General features: G+C 37.3%; 1 protein-coding gene across 1 annotated transcript in view; it reads left to right on the top strand.

Annotated features, from left to right (window-relative positions):
• Nucleotides 1-3,860: 3,860 nt before the first annotated feature.
• The window catches only part of LOC107100902 (neuron-specific protein family member 2), a 52,363-nt gene continuing 31,256 nt past the window's right edge, over nt 3,861-24,967 (top strand). The window contains exons 1-3 of the mRNA XM_015399576.1: nt 3,861-4,157; nt 4,378-4,552; nt 19,596-19,706. Of these exons, the coding sequence (XP_015255062.1) occupies nt 4,424-4,552; nt 19,596-19,706 (240 nt within the window). The 5' untranslated portion in view covers nt 3,861-4,157; nt 4,378-4,423. The remainder of the gene's footprint in view (nt 4,158-4,377; nt 4,553-19,595; nt 19,707-24,967) is intronic.

Here is a 24,967-nt window from a genome sequence, read left to right as displayed (position 1 = left end):
TGTGGAAAAAAAAAAAACGAAACAAACAAAAACGATAAAAAAAAAAAAACGTAAACGAAAAGAAACACTGTTTTTGAAAAGACTTGAGAACTCATCCCCGCCGTGCGTCGCGGTGAGCTAACATAGACCTATCTGGAGGAAAGGGGAGCTTAAAGACTTGAATGTGGTAAATTGTTGCAAGTTAACTTCAAGTTGTTATGTGCAATACTTCTTTTAAACCTTTTTCCAGAGAAAGACTCTTTGCAATGTAATTCTTTAATGCCATTTTTGATTGCAGACATTTAATTAAAGAAGATGTTAATATGTTTTTCACAGTCATTTTCTACTGTTATTGTAATCCTTTTCATGCTGGTGTTTGTAAAAAAGAAAAAGAAATCAAACTATTTGTACTAATATAAATAATTGAAGTTATTTTTAAAACATTTAAAAGGTTTTTGTGCTCATTTTGCTTATTTTCTGGTTTATTTTAAGCTACTGTGATTGATTGCATTGTAATTATTAGGTCAATGTTTATTGGTATATTTTTAATTGGAATGTATAATTGATTTTTATAATTTTGATCAGATTTTTGTTATATTTTTGAGGTGAAGCTTTTAATATGTTAAAGTGTCTAGTTTTTACTAATTGCTATATTGTGCTCCACAATATATGGTTCACATTTTCTGAAGGAAAATAAATATTTAAATATTTGTCTGTTAATGATGTTACTTAATGGCAAGATTTCAATAGTTTTTAACTGTGTATGGGAAGGTTGTTGTATTTATTAATAGCATTTTTTTACTTAAGATATCACCTTAATTTTTATTGTCATTTCACTTTATAAGTTCCTATTTTTGTATTTTCCTTTCTAATTAAGTTATGTAATACAAATATGTCCATATTTCTAGCAGTTGGTCTGTAGAAGTGCTAGTGAAACGAAAAAGAAAAATCTGTTATTTAATTGTTTGCAGCCAACTATTTATAACAGTATGCATAATTTTTAAATATTTGTAATGTGAAATGTTGAATGAAATAAATCTTAACTGTGATGAACGTTTGTGTTGTGGTCTGATTATTTATGCTACGTTTTAGGAGTTTAGATTCTGCCTTTTTACTGTAACCAAGTAGTGTTTGTCTCGTTAAGATTTAATTTAGGAAACAGTAATGGTTTCATTTATTTTTACATATTTATTAATATTTAAACAACAAAAATCAAGTGTAAAAGCCAGTAATGCCTCTCCATACTGTTATCTCCTAAGATAGAAAGCTGTATCTGGGTTTGGGGAAAGGGGTGGGAGTGGAGGGTCCTGGTTGGTTACCAGGGTTTTCCAATTTTGTGGGGCCTAAAGAGCTCTGCCGTTCCCTAAGGGGAGATTGACATGAAGAAAAGAGAATCCAGAAAAGTAAACACAACCATTTCTCCAACATTAAGCCTACGCCTGAGGCCATCTGTGGAGACACAGTCCCTCCAGTTCTTCATAGAAGTAGCAAATACTCATTCTGTTCACATCTGCATCCCTTTGAGAGTTAAACATCTGCGTTAACATGGATCAAACAATTGGGATCCTGCAGCTAAACGATGATTATTTCTGTCAACAGACCTGCTGATTTACCAGAATTTCCCCATTCAATTTTTCTATTCTATTCCATCTCAAAGAAGCAAATTCATTTCTCCCACTAATGGGTTCTATGCAAAGCTCCACTACTTTCTGAACTTCAGCAGCTCCTTTGTTTCCAGTCTTTCATCACTGTACAAGCTGATTAATCCAGGTGTGTCTGGCTGGTTACTGAGGTCCTTTTCTTTCCAGCCCTGTTCTGACGTCTACCTGCTCTCTGCTAAGTAGAATTTTCTCGCATCTCTTCAACTGTTCTTTCCATCAGGGTTCCTATTTTCCCTCCTCTCTCATTCAATCTTCTTTTCATCAGTCTTCCTATCTTCTTCCCTTCTTCTATCAATCTTACACTATTCTAAAACTGAGCTATGTAATATAGTCAAAAACCTTCTAAAAACATTCAAATGTACAACATGAAAATGGGGCTGCTCAGTGCTGCCCTGCAGCAAGAAGGTTTCTGGTTCGATTCCCAGGGTTTTTCTGCAGATTGCATGTTCTCCCTGAGGACTTTATGATAGATATTCCAGTTTATATCATTCCCTTTCAGTTCTGGTTTTATCATAACATGCGTTCTCCTATTGGAAAGAAAAAAAAAAAGCCAGCTCCACTTTTTATGTTTCTGTCAGCCTCTCACAGATTGTTTTTTTTTCCATGATGGTACTTCATATATTTCTATCCATCTTCCCATTAATTCCGGCCAATGTTTTCCCGAATGAAGAAATGCATTCCCACAGCATGATGCAGCTTCAACCATGTTTCATCATAGGAGTGGTGTCATATATTTTAAAACCTACGTAAACTTATCTTAAGTTATATTGGCTGCTTCTCTTTCTTATCAATTGTTCCATTCCTGTCTGTTTGGTTGTATTTCTAATCATACTCTATGGGATGTAAAACTGTGATAATGTCCTTTATGCTTAACTTCACCCCTAATCTTTCAGCTGTGTTTCTTGGTTATTATGATGCTGTTTATTCAAGAAATCCTTTGAAGCCTGCGCGGGTCAGATTTATTTATTTATTTATCCTGGGGATACATTAGAAATAGAGAGAATATCACTTGAATGTATTTACTGTAGGGGTTTCAATGGTAAAATGCATGCCATACTTTTCAGAATTCAAGCTGTAATACAAAAAAAAGCTGAAAACTTTTCTACTATTTGACCCACTTTGTGTGGGTCTATCTCATATGATCCCATTAAAATAAAGCAAAGTGTGTGGAGGTTATATGTCAAAATCTGCAGGAAGTCCAAAGGGGGAATTAATAACTTAAAACAATCTAATCAACAGATGATCCGCTGTCACTCTTTTAATCAGAAAAATCTGCAATACTTTAAAACGATCGCCAGATGGCGACTTAGAACAAAAAATAGAGCTGTAATATAAATTGCGTTTGGGTGCTGTAGGGAAATAAATGTTTCACATTTATATAAAGGCTGTAATATTTGTATTTATTTATTTATTTGTAAAGCTTAGCTAGATTGAAAGGAACTGACTCTACAATGTTGTACATTTTTCCATTAAATATAAAACGGCTCCACTTTACCACAATAAAAGCTGCAATTTACGAGGCACCTAAAACGCTACACTTATTCAGCTCTAATATAGATTGCGTTTGGGTGCTGTAAGAAAAAAAATTGTTTCATATTTATAGGATACATATTTCTAAACATATTTACAATTGAAATTTATTTCAGCTAGCATTATGAACAACTTGAATCCCCATGTCAGAGATTTTAAATGTAAAAAAATAGATTTTAAAAGGCTATAATATTTGTATATAGGTTATTTGTAAAGGTTAGCTGGACTGTAATGAACTGGCTCTATAATATTGTACATTTTCCCATTAAATATAAAACGGTTCCACTTTACCACTATAAAAGCTGCAATTTCCGAGGCGCCTCAAATGCAACACTAATTCAGATCTAATATAGATTGCATTTGGGTGCTATAAGAGAAAAATGGTTTCACATTTATAGGATACATATTTCTAAACATATTTACTATTGAAATTTATTTCAGCTAGCATTGTTTAAATAATGAACAACTTGAATCCCCATGTCAGAGTTTTATAATGTGAAAATTAAAATTTAAAAGGCTATAATATTTGTATTTATGTTATTTTTAAAGGTTAGCTGGATTGTAATGAACTGGCTCTATAATATTGTACATTTTCCCATTAAATATAAAACGGTTCCACTTTACCGATTAAAAAAGCTGCAATTCACGAGGCGCCTTGAAATGCAACACTAATTCAGCTTCCACTTAAACCAAACAAACGAAATCGGGGGATTAAAGAGGCTAAACATCCCTCTAGCGGCCAGCAGCTCCAGCGGTTGGGTGTAGCTCTACAGGAAAGGAGAGGCTGTGCTCGGATTAGGGGGTTGGGCTGCTTTGCTTGACTGAAAACCTGCAGCCAGACGTCCAGCTTGTCATCGGCGGCGCAGCTTTGCTTTCCCCGCAGCTTCCAGCATCAGCATCAGCCTCCAGCATCACCTGCTCCCACTGCTCCATCCTCTCCCTGCCGCAGCGCAGAGCCAGCGGGCGGACCGGGACCAACAGCTGAAAGTAAGACGCTTTTAGAAGACTTTTCCAGGATATCCTTGAATTATATCCATGTTTTTTCAGCATAATTTAAAATTCAGAATCATTCAGCTTGTAAAAAAAAAAAAAGAAAAAAAGAAAAAAAAATCCAATCTATGACTTCTAAACTTATTTCTCTTTTTTATTTTTCCCGCAGAGCATGAGATGTACATTATTTCTGTTTCTAATTGGTTTCTGTTTCCAGGAGCAGATCTAGAGGGAAATAAAGGAATATTACCAGGAGGCTGAAGATGGTGAAACTGGGGAGCAATCTTCAGGACAAAGGGGCCAAAGCTGTGAGTATTGAGGATGGCTTCCAAAATGTGCCCCTCATCACTCCTCTGGATGTTGGCAGCCTGCAGAGCCAAGACCCTGAAAAGGTGAGACGCATCCCACCAACTCTGCAGGTTTCATCTCTGTTTGTGTGCCAGACACTGATGGCTCTACTCAATGGCGTATCTATCAGTAAGCAGAGACTGCAGTTGCTTAGGGGCCCCTGACCTCTTAGGGGCCCCGTCACTGACACCTGGGTGGCCCCCTACGCAATTGTGAACTAGGACATCTCTTTGCAGATGTAATGGTGCGAAAAATTAATGTTAAACCCACCTAATACTAAGCTGACTGACCAGACCTTATTTATACCCCAACACATGGCAGATTTCAACAGGATGGTGAGCCGTTTAAACACGACACCAATAGCAAAGCAGACAGTGCTACTTTTAATTACTTTGTTAATAACTGTGTGTATTTCATTAGATGGTTGGTAAAAAAAACACACACATAAAATGTTTTAAACCGCAATAAAGGATACGTGTTGTACTTTGTATTGCTAAGGGCCTATTGTTGTGTCGTTACGCCATTGGCTCTACTAACTAAATGCTTAGGAGCCTTAGACAGGATTAAAATGCCCATTTTACAAAAGCAGTATGGAGGACCAACTCTGCCATATTTAAAAATAAATACATAAATAAATAAATGCTCAATAAACAAATAAGTATACAATTAATTGCCCCGAAAGATAAAATAAACAAATAAATGTAGGTAGAAATGAGGTTATACAGTGAGACATAAATGTATGAATCTCTTTTAATTTGCTTCTTTATTTATTCGCCTTTGAAAAAGTTACCTTATTTATTTAGTGTCCAATTATAATCTTCAACCTTATTTATTTACTTTTTTTAAAGTATTTATTTATGTGCATAATGTGATATTTTTGTCTCTTTTATTCTTCCTTTGTATTTTTTTTACCCTATTTATTTCTGCCTGTTGTTTTTTTTTATTTCTGTATGCTTTTTGCCTCATTATGCAAATGAGGAGGGGTGTGTCTTAGAGAGTTAACTTCTGCCCATTGGTTAACGGCCCATCGTCTTAACTCACAGAGTATTAAGTTAAAAGTACTCTTTTCTGTTGCTGTTGTTCAATAAAAGTACGTTTTAAAATCATTTGAGGCGAGAACATTATACTTTTAAGCATCCATATATGGCCCATTTACCGATTTTATGCATAATTTTTTTTTTAAATGTCCCAAAGTTGACATTCTAGTGAATTGAGAAAAGGCCACTGACTTCAGACTCTCCTCTCTTCTCCTACATTCTCAACCGATGCAGTAAAATGCTAACCAACCAATGGGCAGAAGTTAACTCTCTAAGACACTCCCCTCCTCATTTACATAATGAGGCAGAAATGCTTACAGAAATGTAAGAACAACAGGCAGAAATAAATAGGGTAAAAAAAAACAAAGGAAGAATAAAACAGATTAACCACAATATTATAATATGCACATAAATAAATACTTAAATAAGTAATAAATAAATAAATTTGAAGACTATAACGGACGATAAATAAATGAGGTAATTATTACGAAGGCGAATAAATAAAGAAGCTAATTATAAGAGATTCATACATTTATGTTTCACATAATTTCTACCTACATTTATTTGTTAATGGTACTTTTGGGGGGCAATTAATTGTATATTTATTTCTTGAGCATTTATTTATTTCTGTATTTATTTTTAAATATAGCAGAGTTGGTCCTCCATAAAGCAGCAGCTGTAAAGAAATAAAGCTGAAATGTAATGTCAGCACACAGATATTGTGAGCATGCTGTACTAGATCCTTCATAGTATTAAGTCAAAATAATGATAAAGAAATATTAAGATTATAATCAGTTTTTAATCTATATGTGTTTTTTTTAAATCAGTTTTCATGTTGTTGGTTGCTAAATAATAGTTCTTCGTAGCATTCAACAAAGAGGCCAACACTCATTTAGAGTCGTTAGGAAATCATTGTGCAATTTTGGTATCAGAACGACTGGAAACTAATGTTTGTAATATAAATGAATTATTTAACCAAAGATTAAACAATATTTGATTGAAAATAAAGTTTATTTGTTAAACAGGCTAAAAAATAATGCATCTGGCAAGCTGGGCGTACCTGTGGTACACAAGTCTTTGTGAAGGCTTAGTGCCGCCAACAGAGAAATTAAATCTCTAAGGATGACTGCAAGTTACACACATAAGGGGAAAAATGATCGAAAATTGTACTGTATTCTTGTTTATAGCAGAGATGCTAAAGTTTTTTTTATTTTCTTGTTATACATCTATTTTTGATTTTCTTTACCATCTGACATTCAAATGGAGGACATAGAAAACATAAAACTGTTCTTCAGGTTCTTCCATAGAGGAATTGGTTCTTGATGTTCGTCATTAGCGTGACAAAAAAAAGATCAATAGTTAATTCTCTTTTAGACATTTTAGTGATCAGCTAGGCAAACACGTTTCTCCAACCCAACATTTTGTTAATTAACTTTAAAATCTACTGGTAAAAAGATTAAAATTTAAAAGAATAAATACCATTATAAAGTTCCATGTTCTGAATGATAAACAAAATGCAAATTAATTTATCTCACAGTGGAGAAATGTAAAGGTGCATGGACACATAGAAGAGGTGTAAATATTAATCGTTTTGTGTTGATGGATTGATCCAACAGCCGACGATCCGATGCATCGTCACGTCCGCAAGAGTATCGATTTGTTTTTGTTTTTTTCCTCCTGTCTATTTTTATCCATTTGCTCCTGGACGTAACTCTGACTCCCGTGCTGCGGTGGCGCTAAACCTGTTTCGCCCTCCTACCTCGCTTCCTTTAGCCGCTTGCACGCACACACGCGCATAAACACTGAGGCATTATTATTTCTCAGTGAATGAGGTCTTCATAGGCCTAGGTAGAGTACAACTTTGCTACTTCTGTTAATGGCTGTTTTTTACCATATAAAATGCATAACAATATTACAGCTTTCATTGATTTACTTCAAATTTTGAAACATTTTCTAGCCTGTAAGGTAAAAAAAAATAAATTAACCAATTAATAGAATCGAATCGTATCGTGGTCTATTCTTGAGTATCGAAAATAATCCATTCGTCGGGTCAGGAAATTGATACTGAGTCGAATGATGGTTGTGATTTATACCCCTAACTGTCAGTAAGAGCATTGTACCTTGTTATTGCACGGGGTATTTATACTTATTTATATATAGTTATTGCACATGGTATTTATATATATATATATATAGTTATTGCACAGGGTATCAAATGGTAAATTGCACATTATACATTGCACAAGTTATAAATATAAATGAATCTCTTTTTATGTATTCATTAATAAAAAAGGCCTTAGTATTGAGATTTTCATCTATGCCTAGGTTAACCTGTGAATATACAAACACGTCTCACATCTAGAACAGAAGAAAATAATCTGTTTTTATGATTTGCTGTTTAAAAAGTAAAAATAGAAACTGGTACTTATTGTAGATATGGTTTGTGTTTATTAACTGTAACTGTTATTCATTTTTCTGTTTCTGATGTACAGTATATTTTAGAAATGTTGGTCTTTTCTAACCCTGTTGGCCCAATATTGGGCCGATGTTAGAAATGGGAGGGGGGATTGGTCATGTGATAGTGATTGTGGGTTCAGGATTGTTGGTGTTTACCTGAAGCAGAGTAGTGATGTCTGCAGTTTGATGGTGTCCAAAGGGTAGAAAAAAATATGATATATGGTATCAGTAATTATTGGGTATTGGCCCAGATTTTCATATCAGTGCATTTACAATCTAGAAATGTATTTACATATGCCTCTCATCATAATATTTTTTTATATAAAATGAAAAAAAATCCTTAATCCTGGAGCGGAAATCCCATCTTTTTATCCACTGTCAGTTCTCCCATACCTATGATCAATAAGGCCTTTAATAACTTTGCAGAACTTCCAGCTGTATCCACCATGTTTGTTATAAAAATTAAGCACTGATGCAGCTAACTGGACAAAAGCATAGCAAACTTATGCAGCAAGCACACAAAAACAAAACAGACAAATTAGGATAAATTACATCTGACAAAAAATATTGTTGATTATTATAAGCCCATATTATCAATCATGTTGCAGTATCCCTACCTTTTAGTCTTATTTAATTTCTAATTACCTTAAAGAGAACTACAGTACACTGTGTGCATGCTGTTATTAATCAGTTCATATTGCTAAAAAAATGAATTTGCTTTGGTTTGATGCATTTAATTAAAATATTTTCCATGATATGACCAAGCTCAATGAAAAAAATAAGGAGAGAGATAAAAGACATTAAATATTGTCAATAAAATCAAGGTTATCGTTGCTGGAGTGGCTGGTGGGTTTAGTTAGAAGCGGACCTTCTATTCTGCATGGGACCTCTAACCACTTAATCTGACCCTATTTCTGTGTTTGTCAGAAGAGCTTTGCTGGATGCACATCTGTCTGTCTCTTTCTGAAGCCATTTAAGTCGATGTTGTTGAACCATACCATCCTTCCTTAACCCCCTCCCCATCTAGAATAACCCCCTCCTCTAAAGCACACACACAGACACACATGCGACTGCAATGTTTGATTCATTCACACATTCATTCATCTCAGCTGTCTCGCTGCCGTGTCCTTTGTTTTCCAGCTGAGATTATGAGACAGATTTGGTGCCAGACAGGCTGTCATTTATCATCCTGACATCCCCTAGTAGCTCCGCTGCCGCTCGTTAATCCAGTCACCATGACGGTGGATCAAAGCCGATTGGTGCATCTATCTGCGGGGTTGGGACAGAAAGCTCTGCTGATTGCACATTATGGAAATGAATGGAACAAGGCAATAGGCAAGCTCATTATCACTTCCAGCACATTTGGAGGCTTTATGCATGAAATGCTTTTCAGTGTTTTGGCGTGTTTCCGTGCTGCAATTACATCTTGATTATTTCATTTTTTCCACTTGCTTGGATCTATGTTTCTACTCTTGTTTTAGTCGTCAATTTATTAAAGAACCGTTTTTGCATGCTCCAACATTTTGAAGTTGGAGCATTTTAGGAGTTTAGAGTTTGCACCGATCGTCTTCATCACCTGAATTTATTCCCAGTTAATGAACTATTTAATTTATTCAAAGATATAGTGGAGGATGTTCTTTTTCCGAGTGGATCATCAAAATAACTGGTCCTCCTTATTGTCAATCATTCTGGTGATATGTTTATGTAAGGCCGTCCTACGTGCTTGTCCCCATTTTTACTAACCGGTGGTGAGTCTAACATAGTGGAAAAATTGCAAATCTTCTTTTGGAAAGTAAAGCTTGTATGAGTGATGCAGACAGCAACTTTAAAACAGAGCGTGCACGAGGAGAAATGGTGCATGCTCTTGCACGCGTTTAAAGGCGTTCCCTCTTATGAGCGGGTAAAAGGTTGTGCATGTGCATTTTTTATTTGAAAGTGGAGAGGGCGGGTCTTCACCCAAAAAATGGTTAAACATCAGTTTAGTATTTTTTATTGATAGCATCGTGGACCTGGGCCACAATGGTAGTTTTCCAGAGCTGGATTTGATGGGGGTGAGCTCCTTCATTGCTTTGATGCATCTGCTTTCAATGGGCAGTTGGAGTTTCCTGCTTGTGGATGAGAACAGGGAGATAACTGAATGTTTTTTGTGCAGAAACTGACTGCATTTTTATCTGAAGTTAGATGGTTTCTTGCACTTTGGTTGGGGACCAGCAGAACCATCACAAATTAATGAGCTTGTTAGAACAAGACATTTAAGTGTTCTTTAAAGGCCTTTAACAACATCTACATACTTTCAACATGTTGTAGGCCAAATTTCAGCCTTTACCAAAAACAATCTAAATCGACTCCTGCAGAAAAAACAAGCTAAATTAGTCTCAGAGGGCTTGTTTCTTAGCATATAGTATATACCTTTTTCAGCCAGAAAATGAAGAACACAAACCTAATTTTATGTAAATCTTGTTTTTGCAAACTTAACAGTTGTGACCTTTAAAGGTAATTTTGTCTTGTAGGTCCAGGAAAGATCCGTCAGGTTCTGTGTCCACTGGGTCCTTGTAGGACGCCACAGCTTACATCTGCTGTATTCAAAGAAAATATCCAAAATTAACATAAAAAGAAACTGGCTAATAAAAAAAGACATGAGCTACTGTTAGAGAGAGGAACACGTTCCTAACAAGAAGCTGAAATCAAAGCTTAAGCAGCTTGAATGTGAAACGATAAAATGAAAGATAAAAAATGTGTACATTGACAAATATATCGGCTGACATCTATATGAATAGATGATTCTATAATATCCAGATGCAGTTTAAAGTACAATGAAATGCAGAGTACTGTAGCAATAAAGTGAAAAGTGGAGGAACACAACTACATCAACCTAATATAAACAATGTTTAGAGTCTCGTAGACTGCAAATTATTAAAGTTTTGCTGTTAAAAATGAACCTTTTATTGAAGTTTTGTTTAAATTTTAGCTTATTTCTCACAGCAATAAAGAGTGAATACATTTTCATGTATGTTTTTTATTTCTCTGAAAGGGGTTGTTTAAAAAGTACCTGTTAAAAAGTACTGATTTGTTATAATGAAGGTTGGCCATGTAAATAAAAATGCACATTATGTACTTGGTTTAGTTGCCTGATCCCCAATTGCACATAATAAACTTGTATTTATGCGGTAAATAAAAAAAAAAGAATGGAGAAAAAAAGAGATGCATTATCTAGATAATAAAAAAATCTTTTTCTTTGGCACTGTCTTTGCAGAGAAGTTAGCTATAAAGCAATTTGACATTAAAAGCTGTCATTTTTTTCCACTTACTGGGAATCTGAAGAAGGGTTTTTGATAGTTTATAATCTGAACACAAGCGCCTGACTGCTATTACTGCATTCAGAAAATCACAGCGAAGTCTGAACCCCCATTTATTCTGCTTAGGGAGGCGCAGTCTCTTTCCATTACATAAACCTGTTAAATGACTTGTCCTTCAATGTACTTACACACATATACATGCACCCTTCCATTTTATGGCTTGCATTCCAGCAGTGTGTGTTGTAAGTATAGGCATGTGGATTTATGCAAGCATGTGTGTGAGCGGCATGTCGATCATGTCTGCAGCAACCAGCTTGTGAACGGACATAAGTCAAGCTGTCACTCATTTCCCGCTGATTAAATCTGTCCCAGCAGATTCAAGAACAGTGATATTGCAGCCAATGCAGCCATCATAACCACAGCATATATACTGTACCAGCAGGTAAACAAGCATGTTTCTGCATTTTTTTTCTTGCAAAGATTAAGGTTTCTTCCTGTCTCTGAAGAAAGTCGCTGACCAATGATGCAGACATTTATTGCCTTCTTTCAGCTCACATTAATTAAACGCTGCATTCGGATGCAAAGGGACCAGTTTGTTCTTGCAGGAGACGCTGTAAGAGAAGGAAAGGTTGTTTGCCTCTGAGTTTTATTTGTCAGCAGCCTTGATTATTAGAAATTGTGCTTCTGGTAGAGAGAGCATGGGCTCAGTTCAGGTCAAGAACTAATTAAATCTGTAATTATATGAAGAAGAGAGGGTGATGGCGGAGGTAGGAAGGCATACCAGCCAAATTCCTCCCACAATCATTTCCTTCATATCCTTTTCTTGAGCCATATTCTTGTTTCTGCTGTAGATATACCAAGTTACAGCATAAAACAGTTTTTGTAAAGACACTTGTATGACAGTGTTTTGATAAAATACTTGAAACTGTCTATATCTCCTACAAGCCACACAAAGACCCCCCTCCCCCAGTGCTGCCTCCTGTCAGTCAGCTGATGATGTTTGATGGTGTTTTGGTTATCAGAACAGGGGTGACAGCAGCTTTCAATCTTGTCAAGACTATATAAAAAATATAATTGCCTTATGTTTTTTTCTCACATCCTGCAAAAGCTAAAAGTTTAGATTTTTCCAGATATAAGTGGTTTGAGTCTCTGACTGCCATGTGGGGGATCCGAAATTCGAAAGGTCTAATAACAAAAAATGTTATCGAGAATCTGGCACCCGAGCAAAGGAGAAGGCTTGCCTAAATAGTGCCCCCCACAGGTGAAACAAGGATAATAATCAAAGCAGTAGCGGGTGCACGCCATTAGGGGAACTTGCTGGAATAATCTTGATACCAAATGTGTCTCCACCCTGCCGGAGACACTCTCCTGCACCTCTCCAAAATTGTAGGTGACAGGAGACAGGAGGCCTCTGATTGGTCAAATCTACATCCGCTTTACACTATGTGTATTTCCTGTTTGGTTCCTTACCGGTTTGTTTTGTTTGCATGACCGCCATTGCGGAAAAAGACTCGAAGTGCGAGTTTTGCGAGAATGCTGGAACCCTTTTTCCACCGGGATCCCCGCTTTTTTCCGCCATCATGTCTATGTTGTCGGCAAATTTGCTCCCACTTCCTCACTGCCTCGGTCGTATCTAGACCCACAGCTAGTTCCTGATTGTCCCTCTTGCTTTGTGGCGTGGAAAAACATGGAGCAGGCCATGCTTCAATATTGGGCATAAATCAAAAACATCTGCGACAACCTAACTGCGACACACTGTTGCAGGAGGATAACCAGGCCTTAAGCTGTAGCTGTAAAAAACATTTTTATTAATATTCCAGATTTTGGGAGCTGGATTGCTCCCTAAGCTACCGTTCTGTGCAGTTTTGTGTTCTGCTTTCATTTAGGATTGCACGTTGAGTCTGATTAAGGCCTCTGATAGTAAGAGAAAACTAACTGCTGCTTTTATTTACCTAATAAAGAAAATACTCAGCAGCGCTCACCCTGAGAAACCAACAGTGCAGCAGGAAGCCTTCCTTTCTCTAAAAGGGCACTGCTGTTAGTCAGGTTTAAAAATGTAGACAACCTTCATTTATTGATGTTGACGGTTGTATAAAAAGCTGTAAAATGAATCTTTTAATGAAGCGGCATAATCTCACACTGAAAGGACCAGAGAGCTGTGGACATTAGTATCCGTCAGATTTAAAATCCTCCTGCAGGAGTATGAGGGCAAGAAACAAATGGCTTATTCTTTTGTCAAACTGCTTTAATTAGTTTTAGCTATTTCTCCAACTGTAAATCTTATCCACTTTAAATTAGTTATCGCCATTCACTCAATTTTTAAAGATCTACAAATACCTGCTCTACACAAATGTCAAATTTTCTTGTTTTCCCAATTTTTAATGTACTTGATTAGATTTAACTCTATTTATACTGCAGGGAAACAGAAAACATGTTGCTTTAAAATTAAGAAATACATTTTTTTATTAAATCACAAAGTATAGATACCTGAAATGGTTGCCAAAAATTCTATTTACATTTATTTGAACGCAATTAGGGCTGCCACTGAAAGAACAAATATTCAATATATATTTTTTCCTTCATCATAGAAGATTTTCTAGCTTTCAGTGTGAGATTGTGTGGCTTTTATTAAATAGATTGAGGAATATTTACCTTATATCATGTGTTGAAGGCACTATGTATAAGAAAACCTTGAGTTAGAGGTTAGGAGGGATGCTTTTAAGGCCTGATTTAATTAGTTATTTTTTTGTGGCAGCAAATACAGTATTTTCCCAGGCGTGTCTGTTATCTCTAACTCTAACAGGCAAATACATATGGCTGCAGCAAATAGAGCCAAATGTATAGAGCTATTCTGAATTGAGCCCACCCCCTTCATTCTGGCTCTAAAGCATCACTTGTTAATATTTGCGATCTGAAGTCTATCTAATGTCAGGCAACAGAAGCAGTGTCTGGTTTGACAACACAGAAAAGAGCAGCTGATTAAACATTAATAATCTTTGATTAAAAAATCCTTGATCCTCTTGGAAGTTGTTTTGCAGCACTTGCAGAGACATCCTCTCTTCTTTCTTATTCTCTTTGTTCTTATAAAACACACTGTTTAGGTCTTTATTCATAAGGAAACAAATGTATCCTAGACGCCATGAAAAGAAATAAGATTGTCTTGCGCCTGCCTTCTACGTTGAACTCTGCCAAAGACCTACGCTCCAACAGTTTTCGCTCCAGGGATTACAGATAAAACTGCAATCATTGCTGCAGCAGTTTTAAGGAATAACACACTTGGAAAGACATGTAGTTCTGAAAGATTTTCTGTAAGGAAGATCAAAACTGGAGTACACAATTGCAGAAAGCAGAAAGTTTTCTTAAAGGAGCAATACTTAAGAAAATTACTGTAAAATTAACCAAAATGAGTCTTACTTGTCACTTGGGATTGGAGTAATTTTACTTATTTACTGAAACAATACAGTCAGATTGAATAAAAATTTTTCTCAAGGAAAATCAGCTGATTGTATCAAGCCATTGACTTGCAAGGCATGCTCCCCCTGGATGAGCTTGTATTCTGTCATTGACTCTTCAGCCATCCCTCACACCAAGCTTGCATGCAGCGACAATGTAAAGGAAAAAAAACCTTTTAACAGGAAAACACCTCCAGCACAACCAGGCTGAGTGTGAGCGGCCTTCTGCCAAGGCTGACTGGGTTTCAAGGAGACAGAAGCAGACATACAGAAAGAAGCAGAGGTAAAAAAGGTAACTGTCAACGAGGAAAGACACAGACAGGCAGACAAGCTCCAAGCCAGTTCCTATGTCAGAGGATGAAAGAGAGCACATCCAGTTAGTCAGTCAGAGAAACAGGACTACACTGAAAAACAGGCCGAGCTCCAACATTTATAAACAAAGGTGTTGATGGCAGCAGCACAGCTGATATTTCACAGTCACAAAGGAGCAGAGCAGATGAAGCTACTATGATAAGAAAAAGCAGAGAGAGCATAAAATTATGAGCGAAGCTTAAATACTGCAGAGAATAAAAATAGAACGAAGCGTTATGAGGAAAGGTGGTCCCTATATCCTCCAGCAGCCTACAGTAAACATATAGCAGCATAAATATAGAAAATGGCTCTTGATAACCCAACTAATTTTGATGAGGTATGAGAAGGGTAGAGCCACTATAAGCCCAAGGTAGAGCCAAGGAAAGATGTCAGTCTGGACTAAAATTTTCCATAAAGGCAACAAACTTGTAAACTGAATTGTTGTGGTAGTGGTGAACTCAAAAACAACGAAAATGCATTATTAAAATCATATTATTATTAAAGTTAATTACACTGCAGTATTAAGGTTTAAAGGCATACTATGCAACATTTTTCAGTTAATTAATGTGTTCCATAACGTTTTGGATGATTAAATGAGTCATTTCAGGTCNGCAGCAGCACAGCTGATATTTCACAGTCACAAAGGAGCAGAGCAGATGAAGCTACTATGATAAGAAAAAGCAGAGAGAGCATAAAATTATGAGCGGAGCTTAAATACTGCAGAATAGGAGAATAAAAATAGAACGAAGCGTTATGAGGAAAGGTGGTCCCTATATCCTCCAGCAGCCTACAGTAAACATATAGCAGCATACATATAGAAAATGGCTCTTGATAACCCAACTAATTTGGATGAGGTATGAGAAGGGTAGAGCCACTATAAGCCCAAGGTAGAGCCAAGTGTCTGCTACTATTTTTTTCCTCAGGGTTACTGGCTAGAACCAAACCTTGATATGCAGGCTGTAGTTGTCACTTCACCCAATCATTTACTAAGGTTCTGCTGAATGAACAGATTAGATGGGAGCAGTCCCAGATTAATAATGTGTAGAACCAAACCTGAGTGCTCCACCTTATCAGTGCTCTCCAGGTTAGAAATGAATGTCAGGTTCAGCAACTGAAGCTGTGAATATCTGCAGCTCCTTCAGAGGGGATGCAAATATTTTTTATCTGCTGCAATTAAGTCTCTCTTTTTCCAGACTGCCAGTCACTGTAAATAATTTAACTTTTATTGATCTCACATTGGAGAAACTTACCTCTGCATTTAACCCATCCCCTTGGGGAGCAGTGGGCTGCCATTGTTCGGCGCCCGGGGAGCAGTCTGGGGTTAAGGGTCTTTACTCAGGGACCCGGAGTGGAGGCTGTGGGGATTGAACCGGGTACTCGCAACTTTCTCAGAGCACAAGCGCACTGCTCTAACCACTGGGCCAACACTCCCAATGAACAAGGAATATGTTTATGTTCATGGTTGTAACATACGCTGTAAAAAAAGAACACGTTGTTTAAACAGCATTAATATTTTCAAACATTTTTGCTGTATATTGCATCATCTGATTGAAAAGCAACCTCATTTCAGACATTCAAACATTCCAAGGTCACATTGGTATTTAAGTAAACATTCCTCATGAAATCTTATTAAAGGGATTCTCCAAGGTTGAGGTTTTGCTGGAGGTGAATCATTAATCCACTGTTTCTTGATGTTGGACAGTCTGTAAGTCCTTCTGGTAGAAAAGAGGGCTGATAGTAAGCAGCTTCTCAAGAAGTGGAAATGCAAGACAACCTTCGCAATGTAGCCAGTGGAGGGGAGCAACATGAAACAGGTGCGGCGAAGGAAAAATAGTGATCCAAGAAAGTGGGTAAACTCTCAGGGGAGATTCGTTTTGTTCGTGTTGTGCGACGTCATTTGGACACATAAAAATATGTAGTACCCCATTTATCAACATTATTGCTTCACCGGAGCAATTTTCTAGTCACCCTAGAAATACCTGGTTTTCAGTAATATGTTTATAGGAAAGGTTCTCTGCCAGAGATTATGATCGATAAAAATAAAATGACATAAAGAACATCTAGATATAATGTTCTAAAATAGTTCTATGGACTGGTCTGGATTGATCTAAAATAATCTCCTAACGAAACGTTAATATTGCTCCAGAATTAAACATGCATAGTTTAAAATCAAACCTCAGAGAAGGCAGCTTTTATTTTAGATTTAATGCATTTTATTGGAAGAAGTTGGAATTTCTCAAAATTAGAAAGCTTGATGGGGATAGATATGCAATGTATTGATAAAAAAACAGTTTTTGGAGTGATGTTTAATGATGTTTGGATTATTTGGTTATGGCTGGTTCACAAGGCAAGATTTTAGAACTGTTGGGGGATTTTCCTAACTTAAGAGACCCCACAGATGGCGGTAAGAAATCAGGGATAGAACAGTGTGGTTATACAGTGTGTTTTCTCCAGCTACAAGATAAACTAGCAGCATTTTATTAATTCAATTTGAAAGTATATTGATGAAACAGCCAATCAGCAGAGCAACTCCCTATCTTTGTTTTGATATTTCTTTGTAATATTCCAGTTTAATCGACATTACAAACCCCAGAACAGAATATAATAAATGCCTTTTAGATCACGTGAAAAAAAACAAAACAAAACAAAAAGAAAACTGATTGAAATAAGCCAATATTAACATAACTTAATCTCAGATTATGCTTTGCAAAAGGTAAACCAACCTTTAAGGCTAGATGCTTCAGTCTGAAATGACCTGATCTAACTCTTTATTTTTTAATTCAGCATTAAAAATGTTGTCAGACATGTCTGATAGGTGAAAGAATAAGGAAAACAACATGTATGCTCTGGGATGAGCACAGGACATATTAAAAGTATTTTTGAATGTTTGTTTTTTTGACATCTTGCTCTGTAAAAAGGCTTTTGTTAAAAAGTGTTGGTTTCTGAAGCATTCTGGAACGCCTCTAATCAGAGATGGAGCTGCTGGTGGCTAAAGGCGTATGAAAATGAGTTACAGTTGATTGATAGCCACTTCACTGCGAAATAAGAAACAAAAGAGTGAGACGTGGAGATGAGGGAAAATGTAATGAAACAAAACAAACCCAGTTGTGCTTTAAACCTGGAGGCTGTCTCCATTTTATTGTGCAATGACTCCAAGAACGAGAAAGTTGTAGTAAAAATTGGGACATTAGTTATACCTAAATGACAAGCAAGACGTCTTGTACAGCTACACTAAGAACCGCGGGGCTTCGGCGCCTCAGGAGTCCGATGTAATGCACCATATTCACCTACTGCAGCTTTCAGCTTTCAGATAAGAGCTCTGTGGAGCCAAACCAAAGCTTTGTTATTCAGATAGCAGAATCGGTTTGTGTGCACAGCACTTTCTGGCTTTGTCTCAAAGTGACAGTGGGCTGCTTAGCAGCAGCAAAATCAACCACAAGGACAGCAAGACATTGGCCTTGTTTTTCTCCTTCCAATTTTCCTGTGCAGCATTAACCATCCTTTATCCTAAACCTTGCTGTGGAGTATTGTACGAGGACTGGGAACAGTTAAAATGTTGTTTCAGAATTTCACTTGATATATATGCTCTGGTTTTTGCCTTATATTAAAACATGATAACGACTGTGGGGCGTATTTGTTGGTGTTTTGTTTTAGTGTGTCATCACAGACATTATTGGACTTTTGTTTTCTTGAATTGTAATTTCTTGAGGAGCTGCAGGGATTTTGAGGTGGAAGATGGTGCCTCTTTAAGCTGGGAAGTCAGATTATTAATCATTAGCACTTTGGGGAATGTTTGCCACTGAAATGTGCTTTAGAAATAAACTTGCCTTGCAAGGTTACTGCCTCCATCCAGCTGTTGAGGCGGTGCACACCTTAGTATTGCCAAAGCATTACAGGGTAACAAATTGACTCATTGATGTAGCAATGATTCGTGCACACTAACATCTAACGCAGGCATGCCCAAAGTCGGTCCTTGAGGGCCCCTGTCCTGCAGGTTTTAGAGGTTTCTCTGCTTTAGCACAGCTGATTCTGATGATTGCAGTTCAGCAAAAGCCTGTTAATCAGCTATCAATGTAAATCAGCTTTGCTGAAGCAAGGAAACCTCTAAAACCTGCAGGACAGCGGCCCTCGAGGACCGACTTTGGGCATGCCTGATCTAAGGGCATGAAGAGGCTTTATTAAACTACCAGACATAATTTCTTTTTCTGTCTGAGGATGGAGGCCAAGGTATCCAGAGAGAACCAATGCATGCACTGGGAGAGCATGGAAACTTTATGCAGAACGAGAATTTAAACCAAGGACACACACTGAATAGTACCTGGGTTATAGATAGCTATATTTACTTTAGAGATGCTATTGGGCGCTTTTTGGGGTTTCATGTTTTTGGTGTTTTGATGGTATTTCTGGGTATGAATAGGCTTCATTGTATAAAAACTGTGAGAAAATGTCAATCCTTGAGTTTTACTTTAACCTTTTTTTTTTATTATTATTTAGGTGGTGGTGAAAACTCGGACAGAGTACCAGACTGAGAAGAAGCGGCTGAAGGTTCCGAAGGTGGAGGAGTTTACTATCAGCTTTACCGATGGGGTTTCTGAGAGACTCAAGGTAATGAATATCTCATTGTTCTTCTCTGGATGATTTACAATACAACTATAGTGTGTTGTTTTCTCATTGAAGCACTAACAACCGACTTTTCAGTATTCTGTTTTCTTTTAGCTCTCTAAACTAAGTTGTACTTCAAAAACTTAAGCCCCTGTCACACCTTGCCGATTTAGCCAGCCCTGAACTTTCTATGTATTTTTTCAATTTTGGGCGTATACATAGCGTATTCATAACAAGTCCAGGACTTAAGCCTAGGACTAAGCCTAACGTATGCGTAACGTACAGCAGCGTAATGCCCATGCAATCCCACACGTAATGCCTTCCCTTAGTGTCCTGAGGGGGGCAGTAATGCGGCTGGAGGTGCCCGGCCTGCATAAACAGATTTCATGGATCGCTGTATTAACCTAGCTGCTGTTTACCACCCGCCAAAAAAAGAAAAGAAAAAAAGAAGGTTGCAGGATTCAGCTTCATGTCTGCTAGGAAGTTTCTTGGCAGGGAAGATCCATCACACACACCTTCTCACTCACCCTAGGAAGGGGATGAAGTCTGGAGAAGTAGGGATAGTTTCCTCCTGTGAACACACTTTTATACCAAAACGCTGCCAATACGATGTTGTACAGTAGCTGTAAATTTGAACCACGTACAGCGGTTCTCTGGAACCCTTTAAATACGTTAATATACGTTGTGGATAAGTTATTAATAAGTTAAAGATAAGTTATGCACAATTTACTGATAGGTTTTGAATAAGCCGGACACCACAACTCATGAGTAACTTACACTTAACGTACCTTTACCTGTAAATTATGGCCCACGTATCAGCATATGCTAGCATGCGTCAAGTCGACATACGTACTTGACGTATGTAGACATGTGCCAGTGTACTTCAGCGTGCTCATAACTTATACAAAACCGACTCATATTTGTCTTGTCTTGGTTGAGGTTTGGAGGACCCAAATGCAGAGGCAGAGAGGCAGAGGTGAATACTTGTAGATTTAATGAAAAAATGGTTAACAAAGGCAGTCCAAAAATCTAACTGAAATGTAACAGACATGGAGACATCAAGGGAAAACGCGTAGAAGGAGCCAGGGAGAGACGAGGGGAGACGATTGCAGCGATGACAGGACCAGCAACAACAGCGGAACCAACAAAGAGTGAGAGCAGAGGGAGAGCATATATAGCTGACAGAGACAAAGGGAGGGCTAACGAGCTGACAAGGAACAGGTGTGAGAGGAGACAACGAGGGAGCCAAGGGGAAAGGAACACACACACACAAGGGGGCAACAGAAAAACATGAGAACTAACATAAATCTAGAAATTACAACAAAAAAAAGGAATAAACCAATAAAACTAGGGAACATAGAGCAAAGTAAAGCACAATATAACCAAAACCGTGACAATATTTGCCTGATGCTTTCTAAGTCAAGGTGTGACAGGGGCTTTAAATAACTTATAAATGATTCATTTGAGATTTTTTAATCAACATTTTTAGAGATATTTTAGCTAAAAAAGCTAAAGCACAATCGCTAGATACTGAAATGTTGTTTCCCTCAGTCAGTCTGATTTTGTTCATTTTGAAAAGTCATGGCAGAATGAAGCTGTTTTATTCATATCTATTATTAATTTGATATTAACATCACAGGTTGTTTGTGATCATATAAATAGGTGATGTGGTGATTTGAGACAATGGTGAGTTAGTCCAAGATGGAGTTATAGTCTTTAGTAGGGCAACAATGGCTGTGTCATTGAAGCATTTTGGGTACTTTGTGTTTGGTGGTTGCATATATTTGGGTTAAGTTGACTGTTATGCTTCGGTGTTTAAGGTCAAAGCAATAAAAGAGGTTAAGCCCAGCAGTGCAGAGGCTACTTACCAGGGAGATTGTGAATGGAATGACTGAACTAGCATGTTGATGTGAATTAGCTTCTGGTGCAGCAATCAAGTATGTGAATCTCTTATATCAAGAAAACAAGCTTTGTTTTCAGGACGTAATGTACAAAAATACATTCATTGTCTTAATTTCACTTTTCCAAATCATAATCTCATCTAAGGTTTACATATATGTAGAAAAAAGTGTGTGATGGTGTGTGCATGTAAATCATCCAATTATTGCTTCAAAATCATCTGCATCAACCAAAACACTGCCTGTTCGGTTCCTTCTGTCGTCATGGGAGACCAAAGAGATCTCATGTTGTCATGGCAGCAAAGAAAACCTCCCTCCAGGACTACCTTTATGGAGAGCAGAGAAGGGATCCCAGCATGAGAGCAGAAATGTGCAAATGTGTAAATGAAAGATAAAACCCTTACCTTAAAGAGCCCTTATGAAACAGAGAGAGAACAGAGAAAAAGTGTTTCCCTAGAGTAACAACACGCTGTTTTCAGGAAAAACGCAGCTCCTTTAAAATGCTGCACATTTGTTTAGGTATGACATTATTTAAAGAATAAAATAATATAGCATGTTTTTTTAAAAAACACAATTTTTCATATAAATAAATGTATGAAAATAACTGAGAAAGCTGCCAAAAATATGAAACCTCCACATGGGTCTTTGGAAAGTCTTTTTTACCATTTAAAAACTTTATATGTACCTGTATCTCTCTTACTGTTATTTGCCGTAGGGCTAATAACATTATCATGAAAACAACTAATCTAAAGTAATGGAGACATAAAATCATTATTTTATTAAGAGATGCATTACACAGTGATACTAGACCTAAAACAGAGGGCACAGACATCCGTCTATAGCCAAAACTGGCAGATGATCTGGATAATTCTCAATTTTCTAAAGAATTGTTCCTTGGCATGAGGCGCACCTCTTGCCAAAATTTCATTAAAATCCATTCATAACTTTTTAAGTAATCCTGCTAACAATCATTAGAAGCATTACCTCCTTGGCGGAGCTAATGATATAAATATTGTATTGTATTACCCATTTAGCTCCTTGCCTCCCTTGTAGAGAAGAATGGGTCTGAAATAGAGTAGTACAGAATAAAAGTATACATTTTACAGAATAAATATGATGTATAATTGTGTGTGCATTTTGACAGGTCCAAAATATATAAATATTTATTTCTAGTTACAATGATGACATCGACAAGAAAGGATTCCTCTCCAGAAGGAATAGTTGGTTACAGTCACACAAGATGGAGCTGGGTGTTGCTAGATCCTAGTAAAACCATAATAACTCTTAAAAAATGACTTTGCCTTAACCTTAAATTTCTTTAAGCAGACTAAAAAATAAGCAAAATGAAACAAAGTCAAATGAAGTTGCAGCTTTCCTTCTGGGGAGGTAGGTTTTATAATGCCAACACACTTACAGTGTGGGTTGCCAACGGTCACCTTGAAAAACAGAATCATTCCGTATCTAGAAATAGAAGTACCTGTCCCGTTTCTAATGAAAAAGGAACACACTTTTTCCAATATTAATGTGAGAGTAAAAAAATAATCAGTAAAAATCTAATGGAAAATGAACAATAAGGGCATGTTAGATACAGAACTTGAGGTAAACTTGTTTCCAGGCCCTGTCCTGCATTGTGACCAATGAGCTGACAACATGCATGTAACAATCCAGAATACCCTCATCCCATTGGCCGAGTGTTAGCGAAGTGTTACCTATGAGGACAACAGAGCAGTATGGGGGACTAACAGAGTCATTTAAATGCTGACGCTGCTTTTGCAGGCAGTGCACCTTCACATAGCGATGTTCCTCCTGCACATATATAGGGAGGAATGGGAAAATACTTTGGAGCAAAAAGTCCTTGATAGTGAATATAAAGCACACTGCAAATATGCACCTAATTCAATGCAGATGTGAGTCAAAGGGAGGCTAAAAAAAAATCACCATGCCAGGAGGTGTAAATGCAATTGGTTCAGCTGGCACGTACATGAGGTGTCCCTTTTTTTCAGAGAGTTTGCAACCTAAAGTACAGCTAAAGGTTGGAACAACAGCAATGAGCCCAGGAGGAGTTAAAGTTGTAGCTGTCTCATTTAGTCTTTTTAATGTTTTTTTTCCAACCACAAACAAGCTTCAGTTCACTAACTGATTTAGAATATTTTAAGGCTTAATACGCATAATTTGACTGACCTAAAATAGAGGGAATTCCCAGAAATTTTAAAAAATCTTTATGAGTAATGACATGGTGGAACTTTGATTCTAGATTGCCCCATAGTCTCCTGATAGAAACATCATCCTTGTTAGATTTGGCTTAAATGCCGCGATGGATTAAGCCGTCTTCTCCGGCTTGTCGCACCAGATCCGTTTTTGTTTGGCAGAAAAATATAACAATCCTTGTGATTTTGTACGATGTCTCTCAGTTTTGTTTTGCTGTGCTAAACCGTTTGTTTCACTTGACAGACGGAGCTGATTCTGCAGACACAGAAACAACCACAGGCACAGTGCAAAGAGTGTTGTGCACCCTTCTGTGCCAAGCAAACATTTCCAGTCAAAATGCTTGCATGCACATCTTCTCTCTCTTCAAAGCATTGCAGATTGTGTTGATGGATGAAGAGCGCAGATTGTGAAATGCTTCTTAATCTGCCCTCCCTTACCGGCTAGTCCCCATGCCATTTACCCAGCTCCCCCATCGTTCCTTACATATCTCTGCTGGCAGGACAGTTTGCTATATCTCTGTATTTGAAATATATTTCCGTGAAGGAACTTTTGCAATACAGCTTTACTTATACATGACATCTCCATTTTTTGTAGATCAACCATATGCTATATAACAGTTATCAATGGCAGCCTTGAGAATAAATAAACCTGCTGAAGTTAATGTCCAAATTTAGCATGGAAGTCCTCCAGCTGGTTTCTTATTTCAATATATCAATTTTCCTCAGTTTCCCTGATTTCATAGAAAGTGTTTCTTTTATAGAAAGTTCTGTCATTGCTTAAAGTGTCAATGCAGGCTCCCTTCACCCACCTTCCTTCTCTTGATTCATAATAGAGGACAGTCTCCTTGATTCGTCTCTCATCGTCTGTCTTCTCCCCCTGCTTTCCCCTCATTTTCTCTGTCTCCCTTCTTACTACCAGTAGGTAGGAGCTACAGTCAGTTGGAGGAAAAGAAATGTCCCACCTTATTAATAAGCGATGACATTATTTCAGAGGTTCTGAATTTCTTGCCATTCAGATCAAGCGGAACGTCGAGAAATCCTTAGGCTCGTGAGACCATCCTGATCTTGCGAGCTTTCAAGGTTTCACTCGCAGATCAGTCTGGCTACTCTCCGTTAAAGAAAACGAACGAACGTCCAATCAGCGTTGATTTTGAGGCGG

The sequence above is a fragment of the Cyprinodon variegatus genome, unplaced genomic scaffold, assembly GCF_000732505.1.
Source record: "Cyprinodon variegatus isolate N-32 unplaced genomic scaffold, C_variegatus-1.0 Scaffold1025, whole genome shotgun sequence".
Lineage (NCBI taxonomy): Eukaryota > Metazoa > Chordata > Actinopteri > Cyprinodontiformes > Cyprinodontidae > Cyprinodon > Cyprinodon variegatus.
The sequence above is the reverse complement of the archived record's forward strand: the minus strand, read 5'-3'. Positions and strand labels throughout refer to the sequence as shown.